Below are 15,273 nucleotides of genomic sequence, written 5' to 3'. Positions count from 1 at the left end.
GCAATGTGCTGTCCTTCAGTCCTGCATTGTCTAGCCATATATATATATATATATATATATATATATATATATATATATATATATATATATATATATATATATATATATATATATATGTATAACATATACATATATAGCAATTTTGAATTTAACTAATTGAATTAAATCATCTAAAGCATGATTAAGAAAGTGCTCAATATCTGAAAGATTTAAGAAACCTTACAGAAAGAGAAACAGTTTGAATAATATCTATTCAAAAAAAGAGAATAACACACAACTTCAGCTTTTTGACCATTACATTCCATCTGTTCATTGCAGCGGAGTTTATTTCCAGGGCACCACCATCGGAATGGCCCCCATTATGAGCATGTGCACAGTGGAGCAGTCTGGAGGCATTGTCATGGTGAGTATTGAAGGAATTGTCAAAAAATTTGCAATCTAACACAATACAACCAGGATTCACAGAGTGGAGTTGCCTATTGTTTGCTGGAAAGGCGCTTCAGGCTTCTGCAGGAAGTCATACTTAATAACATAGTAATTTATGTGCTGACTGACAGCTTTAAAATGATCACAATCACCCATGAAGCGTAAACAGTACTTTTGAAGTCAGGCAGTGCGATAGCAAGTGGGCAGCGATGGAGGATGTTTGGTATTTGGGTTGAAGCTACAGACGAGCAACTGGTTGCTGATCTCACAGAGCAATGTGGAAAATTAAAGTCTGCAGATTTTGAATATGGTTCATTTACATTTTTATGAGAGATGACGAATTGTTTATTTCAGCTCTTTCGTATTGGAATCACAATGGAATTATACATGCAGCTGTGCATCACCTCTGTTTCTAAATCACTACATAATCTAAATCTGATTTTCACTGTTGAGACTTATGTCAAATCCCAAAGTGGTCTTCAGGATAGTGTCATTATAACTAAGCCAAGATGTGTATACCCCATCAAAAAATAAGTTTTGGCTGTTGCTGTGATGAGGCTTTTCCAGATGTTTTCCTTCCCCTGTAACTTGCATAGAGCAGATGGTCTGGATTGAGATTAAAAGGCCAAATAAGCAGTGGGAGGGGAGGAAATGATCTTTTTCTCAAACCATACTGACCATGTGTTCAGCCCCAGTTTTTGCATTTAGGTTTTTAGGTTGTTTTTTTCCCCCACAGAAATAGAAATGACAGAAATATGGTTGGGCCATTTGCCATCACAATAGAACCACAGAGGAACTTGTGGAAGCTTTATATCATTTTATTCATCTGAATATTATTACTTTTTGAGTAAAACTAAACAAAACCAGCTTATGAGTGCATCACACAGATGAACATGGCAAAGGCTGCAGAGAGTTTTCCCATCCTTCCTGTACAGGGTGGGTGCAGCTCCCATGACGCTGCTCTTTAATCAGAGCAGGAAATGGCTCATCCTGGCCTAAGTTTGACTGATGACCGTGCCTTCAAAGGAAGCATGTGATTTTCTCATGTAAGCGTCAGAGAACCACAGTATAGTAAGATATACAGTAGTGGGCGGAGGATCTTTTTTCTCACGGATTTTGAGATGAGCATTTTTTAATCCTTGGTATATTTTAAATAAATGGTCGTTGTAGTATAGCTTTCATTTATCTGAGAGATAGAAACATTCTGAAAAACATTTCTGCATATCACGACACCATGAAAAATTAAGTTTCACAGCTGGTTAGTTTATGCACAAAAACGGTTCGAATGCCGACCTATGGCATTGAAAACTTTAGAACGGCCCTTTGTCACTAGCAGATGGCAACTGTAGCAATGTTAGCAGCCATGGGCGGTTCTAGACAGGGGCCAACGGGTGCCAGTGCCCCTGTAAATCATGTCCTGGCCCCTGTACTGAAGAAATAATACTTAAAAGAAATTCTAATGATGATATGCGCTGGAACAGACATGGTTACTGATAGGTCCTTTGGATCTATTTCTTTTTTTTTTCTTTATAAATTATGTTTTACTAATTATTTAGAATCAATAAGGTGATAGCTTCAGTAGTAGAGGTGAGTATTGGCATGAGTGTTGCGATTCGATACATGTCGCGATACGATATTATCACAATATTGCAGTATCACTATATGTTGCCATATTTTCCCCAGCTATCAAAATCAAATGATGAGATAAAACAGCAAGTGCTGTATGTTTTCATCAGAAAATATTGATTAGGTATTATTATCCATGTTGTTTGGGGTTTTCTTCCACTGTGACTGCCTCAAATACAGATTTGGTGCTGCACGCACAGTTAAAGGGCTCCACAGCGCTTTCTGCCAGTGTTGGTGCAGAGGTAGCCCATCTTCCCATTAATGTTTTATGTAACCATTTTTTCTTTGAAAATCGATACTAAGAAGTGAAAGATCGATATTATATTGGGCAGCCGAATATCACAATATATCGCCAAAACGATTATTTCCCACACCCCTATTCAGTAGTATTGAGATATGATCCCAGTTTTCATCTGCTTAATTTTTTTTTCAAAACAAAAAAGCAACTCAAATTTTTACAGCTGAAATTATCAGTTTTTCTTGAATTCTAATTCAGATTTTATAGAAAATGGTCATTTTTAACTTAAATTAAGTGAAATATATGTAAAATTCCTAAGTTATGAATGTATATTGACCTTTTTTTATTAAACCTAATTGAATAGAAATTTCACTTCATGCAGCTCACTTAATATATTTGAATTGCTTGCCCTGTTTTTTATTTGATACTTTTCTGTGCCTCTATGAAAACATTTGGTCTTGAACCGCAGCTATCAGTTATCTAGTTGTGGTATTTCTACATTTTGTAGTATCACGTCTGTCATTCCACATCTGTTTGGGGTTTTCTTCAGTGCTTTTTTTTTTTATTACACTTATCTTTCAACAGAAAACAAAAGGGCAGTATTTACTTCTTTTCAAACTTCCAAATGAGAGTTTAAAACATGGTTTCCACAGTATTTTAAGTCCAATACCCTCTCATGGAATTTGGGACACATGGTAATCAGTAAGACTTATTTGATAGAGTACAGTCATATGCGGAAAGCAAATTAATAGCACACACACAGTATGGTGTCTTCACATCGGATGCTTTTTGAGCATCAATGAGACGTCAAATTGGACGTTTGTGCATTTTTAGGTTAAAAGCACGTCAAGAACTTTGTTGACAGATGCTTGATGCTCCTAAGAGGCGTCGAGCTTTGAGCTGCTCTCTTCTTTTCCTCATGATTTAGAGAGTTGCTTCTCTTTATTTGCATTGATAAGTTCAAAAAAATGTTTTAACATTTTTTTAAGTGAGACAATACACTTCAAAATGTCACCTGTGTAGTCATCAGGATTGTGATCATACTTTAAAATGTTTTATTGTTGTTCAGCCAGTGAATGTAAAGGATTTAGTAGCACCTGAGAGTAAGTTCTATGGTAAAATACACTATATTGCCAAAAGTATTTGCTCACCCATCCAAATTATTGGAATCAGGTGTTCCAATCACTTCCATGGCCACAGGTGTATAAATTCAAGCACCTAGGCATGCAGACTGTTTTTACAAACATTTGTGAAAGAATGGGTCGCTCTCAGGAGCTCAGTGAATTCCAGCGTGGAACTGTGATAGGATGCCACCTGTGCAACAAATCCAGTCGTGAAATTTCCTCGCTCCTAAATATTCCACAGTCAACTGTCAGCTGTATTATAAGAAAATGGAAGTGTTTGGGAACGACAGCAACTCAGCCACGAAGTGGTAGGCCACGTAAACTGACGGAGCGGGGTCAGCGGATGCTGACGCGCATAGTGCGAAGAGGTCGCCAACTTTCTGCAGAGTCAATCACTACAGACCTCCAAACTTCATGTGGCCTTCAGATTAGCTCAAGAACAGTGCGCAGAGAGCTTCATGGAATGGGTTTCCATGGTCGAGCAGCTGCATCCAAGCCATACATCACCAAGTGCAATGCAAAGCGTCGGATGCGGTGGTGTAAAGCACGCCGCCACTGGACTCTAGAGCAGTGGAGACGCGTTCTCTGGAGTGACGAATCGCGCTTCTCCATCTGGCAATCTGATGGACGGGTCTGGGTTTGGCGGTTGCCAGGAGAACGGTACTTGTCTGACTGCATTGTGCCAAGTGTAAAGTTTGGTGGAGGGGGGATTATGGTGTGAGGTTGTTTTTCAGGAGCTGGGCTTGGCCCCTTAGTTCCAGTGAAAGGAACTCTGAATGCTTCAGCATACCAAGACATTTTGGACAATTCCATGCTCCCAACTTTGTGGGAACAGTTTGGAGCTGGCCCCTTCCTCTTCCAACATGACTGTGCACCAGTGCACAAAGCAAGGTCCATAAAGACATGGATGACAGAGTCTGGTGTGGATGAACTTGACTGGCCTGCACAGAGTCCTGACCTCAACCCGATAGAACACCTTTGGGATGAATTAGAGCGGAGACTGAGAGCCAGGCCTTCTCGTCCAACATCAGTGTGCGACCTCACAAATGCGCTTCTGGAAGAATGGTCAAAAATTCCCATAAACACACTCCTAAACCTTGTGGACAGCCTTCCCAGAAGAGTTGAAGCTGTTCTAGCTGCAAAGGGTGGACCGACGTCATATTGAACCCTATGGATTAGGAACGGGATGTCACTTAAGCTCATATGTGAGTCAAGGCAGGTGAGCAAATACTTTTGGCAATATAGTGTATATAAGTAATATAAGTATGTAGGTATCATATCTTATTAACCATAGTTCAGTAAGAAAATATTTTAGTTGAGTAATATTAATCAGAGCACTCTTTTTTCCTTGTACATTAAACATATATTCTCCTGGCCTTTTATGTAAAACCAGAGGAGTTAAACCCCTTCATATATTCATTTTTCATAGCTTTATGCTGACAGCTCTATAGGAGGAGAGATTACAGCTTGAATGTAGAGTCAGTCTCCCTTGATTGAGCTGAAAAAGTTCAGTTTTTCCATATCCTGTATCCTCCTCTTTGGACGTTCGATGCCCCATGCTGGAAACACTGCAAGCCCTTCCCCAGCTCCTGCTGCTCAAATCATGCTGCAGGACCTCTGGATGCCCCTTCTTACCATTCACCATAAACTTTGCACGTCAACCAGATAGCGTTACACTGAAAACTCGTTCAGTTTGAACACACCAATAGTCTATGCCTTATTAATATTCTGCCTATTCAAAACCTTATTCTCTAAAATTATTTCTGTATGAAAGAGCTGTTCTTGCTTGTTCTTGTTCCATCTCTGTCTGTCCGGGGGAGATATACCTGTCTTTCTTATCAGAGGAATCATACCGATGTCTAATGCAGCACCCTGCAGTAGCTTTCTCTACTGGAAGTCAGTCTAATTTGGTCTGCAGTGGAGGTGGTTGTGTAGATCTAATAAAGTTTCCATGAAGAAAATGAATAAGAGGAAAGCAAATCGTAATGCTATAAATTGCTTAAAAATGCCCTTGTCTGATGTTTCCATCTTATTTTTTGTCTTTTGTCTTTTAAATTAATTTAAGGTGTTAACTAATTTTAAACGCATTTGGTTGCCTTTTTTTTTTAAGGATCACTCTGAGAACCCACTGGGTGCAGCTGTAACTTTGGCACATGAACTCGGACACAATTTTGGCATGAATCATGACACCCCAGAGCGCGGCTGTGGCTGTAGAATGACAGTGGATCGTGGAGGCTGCATCATGACACCATCCACAGGGTAAGATTTTATGAAAGCCTTGTTCCCAAAATGTGGAAATTATGACAAATTTAACGCAAAAATGACTACTACTACTATGAAGATGCAATCATAAAGCAGATACATAAATTTTCATAGTAGCAAAACTAAAACCACAACTGGTTTTCACTGTGCAAATCCCACCCTGTGAACCTATTCACATGTGTGACATTAAAAGCACAAAGTTTGATGAATTTTATTCGGGCTTCAAATAACAATCCAATCTAAATTGCAAAAGCATCAATATATAACCTTTTTTTCATAAATCTAAGTCATAAATGTAAAACATGGATTCATATTCAGGCTATTTGATTCCATGTTTTTTTTATTCTCTATGATTACAACAGCAGGTCTTAAGGGTTATGTCTCTGTCAACTTAAAAAAGAAATGTTTTGACCATTCTAATAATCTAATAAATTAACCCCGATCATAATAGACGACATGCGTTCTTGAAAAACGGTATTAAGGCTTTTGCCACGAATTTTGGATTTGGTTCTAGACCTATCCATTGCCACAGTACCAATGAGGGATTTCCAAAGTGTGGTTTGAGGACCATAATTTGTGTGGCCCCTGACAACCATTAAAGAATGATCATAATATGACTCTTAAACAAATTACGCTGATGTGGGTAGTTTGAAAAAATGTGGGTTGAAATTTTATTGACAAATCTGCATCTTCCAATGTAAGTAAAAGGTGAAACACCAAATATTTTTACCATGATTTTATTTATTTTATTTTTTTTTTTTGCTTTTTTTTATTTATTTATTTTATGATTATAAACCTACAGCAACTTTTTGGTATATGGGCAAGCCCATTTCAATTTTCAAAAAAGCCTCTTACAGCTGGGAAAGGTCTAAAGACATTTTCTACACCAAACCATAGAGAAGATCCATTCATTATTCTTTATTAGGGCATACAGTGGGGCAAAAAAGTATTTAGTCAGCCACCAATAGTGCAAGTTCTCCCACTTAAAAAGATGAGAGAGGCCGGTAATTTTCATCATAGATATACCTCAACTATGAGAGACAAAATGAGAAAAAAAAATCCTGAAAATCACATGGTCTGATTTTTAAAGAATTTATTTGCAAAATATGGTGGAAAATAAGTATTTGGTCAGTTACAAACAAGCAAGATTTCTGGCTCTCACAGACCTGTAACTTCTTCTGTAAGAGGCTCCTCTGTCCTCCACTCGTTACCTTCATTAATGGCACCTGTTTGAACCCGTTATCAGTATAAAAGACACCTGTCCACAACCTCAAACAGTCACACTCTAAACTCCACCATGGCCAAAACTAGAGAGCTGTCAAAGGACACCCGAAACAAAATTATAGACCTGCACCAGGCTGGGAAGTCTGAATCTGCAATAGGTAAACAGCTTGGTGTGAAGAAATCAACTGTGGGATTAATTATTAGGAAATGGAAAACATACAAGACCACTGATAATCTTCCTCGATCTGGGGCTCCACGCAAGATCTCACCCCGTGGGGTCAAAATGATCACAAGAACGGTGAGTAAAAATCCCAGAACCACACGGGGGGACCTAGTGAATGACCTGCAGAGAGCTGGGACCAAAGTAACAAAGGCTACCATCAGTAACACACTACGCCGCCAGGGACTCAAATCCTGCAGTGCCAGACATGTCCCCCTGCTTAAAGCTGAAGTCTGTAAGTTTTTAAAAATCACTTTTTTGACATATTGGCTAAAACTGTCCCTATGCCCAGCAGCAGTACATGTGATATGTAACTAGGGCTGCAACTAACGATTATTTTGAAAATCGATGAATCGGCCGATTATTTTTTCGATTAATCGATGAATCGGACACAAAATATTTTTTTTATATTAACCTCTTCATTCCAAAATAAACATTTTAGACAGAACAAACAAGCACGCAAGTACAGGTTTCTCATTAACTGTACTGGTGCAATATGAAAAATAAATGTTTGTGTTAAAACTACGCAAACTTACATGAGAAATGTAGCTGTACATCCACAAAATATAGGGTATTTTGTTTCATAAAGCGCAAAAAGAGACAGGCATTTTTGTTTTTTAAAGCCCCTAAGGGGTTCAAACAATAGCCCCCCCCATTTCAACAAATGAGGTTTTTATAGACTAGAAGAGTTCTGCCTTTTAAGACAGGAAAGTATAGCAGTTAAAGTTGCTACTTGAGAAAATACTGAACCATAGAGATAAAAATAGCCCTGTGATTCAAATTATAAATTGTATTTGGAATAAAAATGAGAGAACTAGGGGTGGTAAAAAAACACATCCTCCAAAGACAGATATTTACATGGGAATGTGGCATATAATTAATTGACATATTACTGATCTGGCTGGATTTTATTCTGCTTTACTTCCATAAATTGCAGGATCTTCTTTACTTTATCTTTGCCAGAAGATTTAAACTTTAAAAGCCTTGCCCTCATAATTTGCAAATAAATTTATTTATAAAGAAAATATAAACGCTGCTTAAGCTAATTCAAATGAAATTAAAAGTAAAATAAGAAGCCAACCTTATCACTGTCTGTAACCTACTAACAAGCTAAGGAAAGCATCAGATGAGCTACCTGAGAAACTAACGTAACGTTTCCCCACTTTAAAATGAAACAAACATGGTTACTCATCCTGCTGATGAGCTCTCTTCACTGCCATTGAAGGCCCCAACGTGTTTTCTTTTCAGGTGCTGCGTCATAACAGTGGTGCTTCCGTGCCATGTTTATTTGTTTTTACAAAAGTTGCATGTTACGACTTTTTTCACTTTACAAAGCGCAGGCTATTTTAATTATTGTGATCAATTTGCGCCGTCAATCCCGGGGCATGCGCGCTTCATTTGCAGTCTGGACGCTGAGGGTAAACTCCTCACTAAAATCCTGCGGCTCTGACTGCCCCGCTGAGAGGGATTCCTGTGGGAGAGAGAGAAAGGGGTTGGGATGGGGGAGGCGCCCCACGGCAGCAGCTGCCGCTGGAGGAGAAGAGTAGGAACGATACATGCTTTCACGTAAGAGTCTCCAAAAGCCGCCAGTGACACCGAAAAAAGTCGCCAGATTTGTCGCTAGTAGCTTTTTAAAGAAATAGTCGCTGGAGGGGTCTGAAAAGTCGCTGAGTTGTCAACACTGCAACTGCGGCGCTGACTCGCTCCGCCATATTTTTTTTTCTTCCCCGGGATGACGGCGGCGGCGGATGACGCATTAATCGCGCGACACAACTAATCGATGATTAAATTCGTTGCCAACGCTTTTAAAAGTCGATTTTTATCGATTTTATCGATTCGTTGTTGCAGCCCTATATGTAACCTGTGAAAAAAACTGCTTCAATTGGTACCGCCTACTGCCTGTATTTCAATCTGGAAAGAATAATTTGGGACGAGTCAAAACAACCAATCACAGCCAGAGGAGCGTCTGATGGAGTGTCAATCACAGCTCACACACGCTGAATCCCAACCCCCCCCCCCCCCCCCCCCCCCCCCTTCTGGTCGCATGCGGTAGCCGCGCAGATGCTGTGAGAGGGGTGGAGCTTGGAGGTGGGGCATGAGTGAAGCAGAGAGGGTGGGGGAGTGGCGTGAAACCTGTTTTTCTTCAAATTTTCAGTAGAAGTCTGCTCTCTCCTCAATGTTACAGACTGCAGCTTTAAGCCAGTACATGTCAAGGCCCGTCTCAAGATTGCTAGAGAGCATTTGGATGATCCAGACGATGACTGGGAGAATATCATATGGTCAGATGAAACCAAAATAGAACTTTTTGGTAAAAACTCTACTCGTCGTGTTTGGAGGAGAGAGAATGCTGAGTTGCATCCAAAGAACGCCAGTGTTGTGCCTGAACGCGTTCATTGAACGAAAGTTCATGAACTCGTTCATATTTTGGGCGAACGTGAACTGAACGTACTGCATTACTGCCTGATGAACGTTATTGTGAACTCGTTCATTCTGGTGTCTGTGAACGGCACGCTCTCTCAGTTCAGCTCCGTTCAATAGGTTGCCACATTTCTATAGAGCCCTCCAGGCGAAACCCCAGCTGAATCACACCGTAAACAAGCCTTAATATGTAGCAGGAAAAACACCCAATCTGGCAACACCAGCTACCAGCGTCGTAGCCTACAGCCGCGTGCGTCATCAAAACAAAATGCAGCCTGGAAGCCACAGCAGCATGGAGGCGACCGTGGAGGCGACAAAGCAGCAGTATGATCACTTAATACAGGTTTATGACCAGGTGGTCGGTGAGGATGATGGCAACAAGTTTGCCCGCCGGCTTTCAGTAAAAAAATCCGCACTTCGGTAACCTTAAATTCCTACCTCAGCCTGGTCCCTCAGTTTGTGTTAGTAAAATCTTCTTGAGCGGAGGTCTTCACCAGGGGATCCGCGACCCCTAGGGGGTCTACGGAGGTACTGCATGAGGGTCTGCATGGTTAGTTGATATTTTTATATTCCCCCACAGCAATTTTTTCCCCCACTAATTGAAATGTCTTTAAATACTCATTAACATGAAATCAACACACTGTAGTAAACAGATAAAGGAGACAAAAGATGTCTTTCAGTCATCAATGCACACATTCAGCGACACACAGGAGCTCTTTCAAGCTGGGCACCGTTTCCTTCACAACAACCAGGAATCAGAATCAGAAAAACTTTAATAATCCCAGGGAGAAATTAATTTCTTTACATTACTCCATCTGTAATAGAGTGACTATAGGACACAATTTCATACAATATATATGGTTAGGGGGTCCCCGCTCCATCTCGCCATCAGTTTGGGGGTCCTTGGTCTGGAAAACATAGAAGACCCCTGTTCTTGAGGGTTTTACTATCCATGTAACTTGTTTGTTAAACCTGCCTGGTATAATTTTCCAGGATTCCAGTATTCCTTTTTAGTATGTATTGAAATTGAATTTCAAATGGAAAAAATTATTAAAATAAAAAAAAAAACATTTGCACCTTAAAGACTACTTTCCTATTTTTCTTTTAATAATTACTCATAAAAAGACCATTCAAGCAGCACATTTTTCCTGATGTTTTTGAGAATATACTGTAGGAGTGAAAGCTGCAGCAACTGGACAGCAACAAAGCATTAAAGCAACAATGGGGAAATGCTGTCCCCTCAATGCTAATGTAAACCCTGGTTGGATAAGGATTCAAAACTGGATATGAAGATGAAATCTGACGCACAGTTTCAGTGTTACAACTGATAAAATAATTGCTGTCTGTGGTTCTACAGTAGGCTATGGTGTAATTGAGCAATATATGAAAAAAAAGAAGAACTATGAACTAGTTCATTTTTTGGTTTTGAATTATGAACTATGAACTGAACTAGTTCATTTTAAAATGTATGAACTGAACTTTGAACTAGTTCACGTAGAAAGAGAACTTTCCCAACACTGAAGAACGCCATACCTACAGTGAAGCATGGGGGTGGAAACATCATGCTTCGGGGCTGTTTTTCTGCTAAGGGACCAGGACGACTGATCCGTGTGAAGGAAAGAATGAATGGGGCCATGTATCGTCAAATTTTGAGTGAAAACCTCCTTCCATCAGCAAGGGCATTGAAGATGAAACGTGGCTGGGTCTTTAAGCATGACAATGATCCCAAACACACCGCCCGGGTAACGGAGGAGTGGCTTCGTAAGAAGCATTTCAAGGTCCTGGAGTGGCCTAGCCAGTCTCCAGATCTCAACCCCATAGAAAATCTTTGGAGGGAGTTGAAAGTCCGTGTTGCCCAGTGACATCCCCACAACATCACTGCTCTAGAGGAGATCTGCATGGAGGAATGGGCCAAAATACCAGCAACAGTGTGTGAAAACCTTGTGAAGACTTACAGAAAACGTTTGATCTCTGTCATTGCCAACAAAGGGTATATAACAAAGTATTGAGATGAACTTTTGTTATTGACCAAATACTTATTTTCCACCATATTTTGCAAATAAAGTCTTTAAAAATCAAACAATGTGATTTTCTGGATTTTTTTTTCTCATTTTGTCTCTCATAGTTGAGGTATATCTATGATGAAAATTACCGGCCTCTCTAATCTTTTTAAGTGGGAGAACTTGCACTATTGGTGGCTGACTAAATACTTTTTTGCCCCACTGTAGATTTAACACCTCAAGTAAGTTTTTTTTATTTTTTATTTTTTTTTTTTTTTATCTCTTTTAGAATCACATGAATAATGTTTGGGCTTTGAGTATGAAATTATAAACTATTTTGCAGTTGAAGGGGTTTCTTTGCAGGACAAACATGTATGTTAAAATTCTAAATATCCTCATAAAACTCATGTTCACGCCAAAAAGTTTAGTTTTAGCTATAGCTTGAATGTTTTTAATCATGTTATATTTATGTTTGTCAACTAGCCTTTCTCTGTTTTATGTTTGTTAAAATCAGTATCAATGGTTCATATTAATAAAAATAGAAGCCTAAACAACATGTTACATGTGTCTTCTGCTACGCCTGAGCAGATAATAAACCACAAAAAACTTCAGTAGTTGCTGATTTTGAATCATATTTATTTGTGTAAAATTATTGCATTGTTGTTGTATGCTGATATAAGAAAAAAAATCTTAAACACAGAGACGAAAAAAAATCCACGCTTTGGAACAGAGTAGCTACAGTACCGTAGCATTCTCTTCATGTTGTCTGGGTCTCTAAGATAACAGGGCTGCTGCAAGCAATGGACAGTGTGACTGCAAGTAAACAGCTAGTAGATAACATGAACCCACAGCAGAGAACCAGATTTCACCCTTGGTCTGATGCCAGTAGTGTTTGCCTCTTTGTAGATCCTGCTTTACACAGATGCATGCAATCAGAAGGATTTCCACAACACAGGGAACATGAAAATAAAACTGAAATCCGCAGTTGGTATTATTTAAACCTCAGCCTACATGTGTTCCAAAATTAATCATATCACTGGGGGATTAAATCATTCACACATTTCAAGCACAGCTGTGGATTTGTATAATTACCGAATACATCAGGAAATATTTCTAAATTTTACACTTTCTTACATATCATGCTCGAGACTTACATTAGTTGCAACTCAATTCTGTGTTTTTTCACTGAAAGGGGAGCTTTAGATTTTGCTCTAAATCCTGAACTTTAAATGCAGGAGCAAGATATTCTTTCTGAAACAAATATACCACTAAAAGAACAGGATGTAAGAGAGAAAGCCATAGTTGTAAACATGACATACCTAGTGTGGTTGTTTTAACATGGGTGAATGGAAGAAAATATTATAAATCACAGCAGCTTATTCTGTTTGGAGTTATACTTAAAACAGGATGTTTACATTGGATTTAGACATCTGTGAAAAATCTTTCATTTACTCAAACTAATACATTTTACTGTTATAAGTCTGACTCACCACATGTTAGATCTGTCACTAGATCTGTCATTGTCTACTTCTCCCCTTAGCCTTAATATCATTCTTTAAAGTTTCAGGCTTGTAAATGTATGATTTAAGTCAGACGCACCTGAAGCCTGTCCACAAGAGTTACTAGCTAGTAACTTTTAGATGCATTCCTATTCCAACATGCCTGAGTCAAAAAGATGATTTAGTACATTATTCAGCTTCAAAGAGCTCTAATAATAAGCCAATAATTTTGTTCTGGTGTGATGGAGAGGAAGAACTTCTAAAAGTTGCAGAATAATGTCTCTTGGTTATTGGACTTTAGCATTCCTGATTTAATTTATCTAACCGCTTCTCTATGTTTGGACCTCAGAGACAAATATGTGTCCATATTCTTACCTTCTTTGGTATCATACTCTATTCAGAGATATACTGTTTTAATGTATACTTTGTGATATTACTGCAGTTTGTGGTGTTTTAGTCTGTAAGATATGAACTACCCAAACACAGTGTTTGTCATGAAAATAAACGTTAATGTTAATCCCTCTATTGTCCCACAATGGGGAAATTCACTCTCTGTATTTGGCGTTGGGGAGCAGTGGGCTGCCATTGTGTGGTGCCCTGGGAGCAGTGTGGGGTTAAGGGTGTTGCTCAGGAACCCAGAGTGCAGGCTGTGGGGATCGAATCGAGTACTTGCAACCTTCTCATAGCACAAGCACACAGCTCTATTCACTAGGCCAACATTCCCCTAAATAGTTATAGTTACTTCTCCAAAAGGCAAATGGGTTATTAACTTAGTTAGTACACAATCAAAGTAACTGGTTCCACTGCAAGGTAACAATGCCATTACTATTTATAATCTAAAATGTGGTTGAATTGGAATAACTTTGATTTTATCACAAATTTAGATGCTTCTGGGATTCCAGTTATAAAATCTAAAACTTTTAAATGTTTTTTTTAACTAGGTAACAAATTACAGTAAAGAGGAAAAAGATATATCTGAAAGCATAATACGTAATAATGGAGCCTGGTGAGTCAAGGCAAACGTTTGCAATATACCTTATTTTCCAGACTATAGAGTGCACCTCACTATAAGCCGCGCCCACAACATTTTTAAAGAAAATGCTGTAAACGTACATTAATAGGCCACAGTGGGCTATAAGCCACAGATTTCTACTGAACTGTCTCCCACCAAACCTATAGGGGGAGCTCTACTTATAGTCATACACATATTTATCTCTTTACAGTCCTTACCATTTCCATAGGTCAAAAAACTCAAAGACAGTAAGCTCAGAATAAATCTTGGCAAAAAGAAAGTAATAACTGATAATTCTTTGGATTTAACATATGCTGTAAATGGATTAGTATATACCTGGTTTTAAAATAATTTGAATATTAACTCAAAAAACACAGCAGCTACCATTTCATTGTGTTTGTGACAACCTACAAAAGAAAAGCAATATTGGCATCTTTGTGAAAAATTAGGAAAACTCTAAAAAACCCGAAGATATATAAAACATATATAAATCTGTTGTCTAATATTAAAATGTGATTTTTTTTTTTAAAGTTTTGAGATAGAAGATGGAAATATTTCAAAGTGAACCATACACTGTGCTTTTACTTGGTAAAAAAGTGAGGAAGACTATGAAAAAGGTCTGTTTTTGCAGAACTTTGCTTATTTTAATTGCGGTAACAACACCGGGATCCTTAATTTAATACTGTGCCAAAAAAAAGGAAAACTATGCATAAAGAGCAGAAAAATTTGAGTCTTATCTTAATTGGCAACAATGAATTTGTGCTGGTATTGAATTCTTCGCAACAGAATAGGTTAATGAGCCTCAGGGCGTTCTTCTGCTGATCATTATCATGAGATTAAGCATGAAAACACCTGAGAAGGACGATTGACCTTTTTTTTCTCACACTCACTTCACCATTTCTTGATAAGAGTTCTACTAAATCGTTGCACCATGATGGTCTGACATTTTGCAAGCAATTTTGTCTTGATACAGCAACACAGGACATCAATAACTGCCTATTTATTTAATATCATTCTAATTTTATGTTCAATATTTGTTTATTTCAGTCTGCGGGATTTCAGGATTTTATTGAGTTCTGCTGTTGCTCAGATTCAGGAGGAGAAGCAAAATGAGAATTCTATTATTATGTTTATGTACATATAAACCCATGCCATTCAGTGCATTTCACTGCGGTTATTGTTATCGATCCAATCTGCTGATTTAAACCAGAGCTATTTTTTCCA

At 38.5% G+C, this 15,273-nt stretch overlaps 1 protein-coding gene across 2 annotated transcripts in view; it reads left to right on the top strand.

Annotated features, from left to right (window-relative positions):
* Nucleotides 1-15,273, top strand: part of adam12b (ADAM metallopeptidase domain 12b) — a 132,862-nt gene that overhangs the window by 74,044 nt on the left and 43,545 nt on the right. For both annotated transcript variants that reach the window (XM_038285366.1, XM_038285365.1), the window contains exons 10-11: nt 319-403; nt 5,525-5,673. In XM_038285366.1, coding sequence (XP_038141294.1) covers nt 319-403; nt 5,525-5,673 — 234 coding nt within the window. The remainder of the gene's footprint in view (nt 1-318; nt 404-5,524; nt 5,674-15,273) is intronic.

This window comes from Cyprinodon tularosa, unplaced genomic scaffold, assembly GCF_016077235.1.
Source record: "Cyprinodon tularosa strain WSP-4 unplaced genomic scaffold, ASM1607723v1 ctg210, whole genome shotgun sequence".
Taxonomy (NCBI): domain Eukaryota; kingdom Metazoa; phylum Chordata; class Actinopteri; order Cyprinodontiformes; family Cyprinodontidae; genus Cyprinodon; species Cyprinodon tularosa.
Note: the sequence above shows the minus strand (reverse complement) of the source record. Positions and strands in the feature narration are given on the sequence as shown.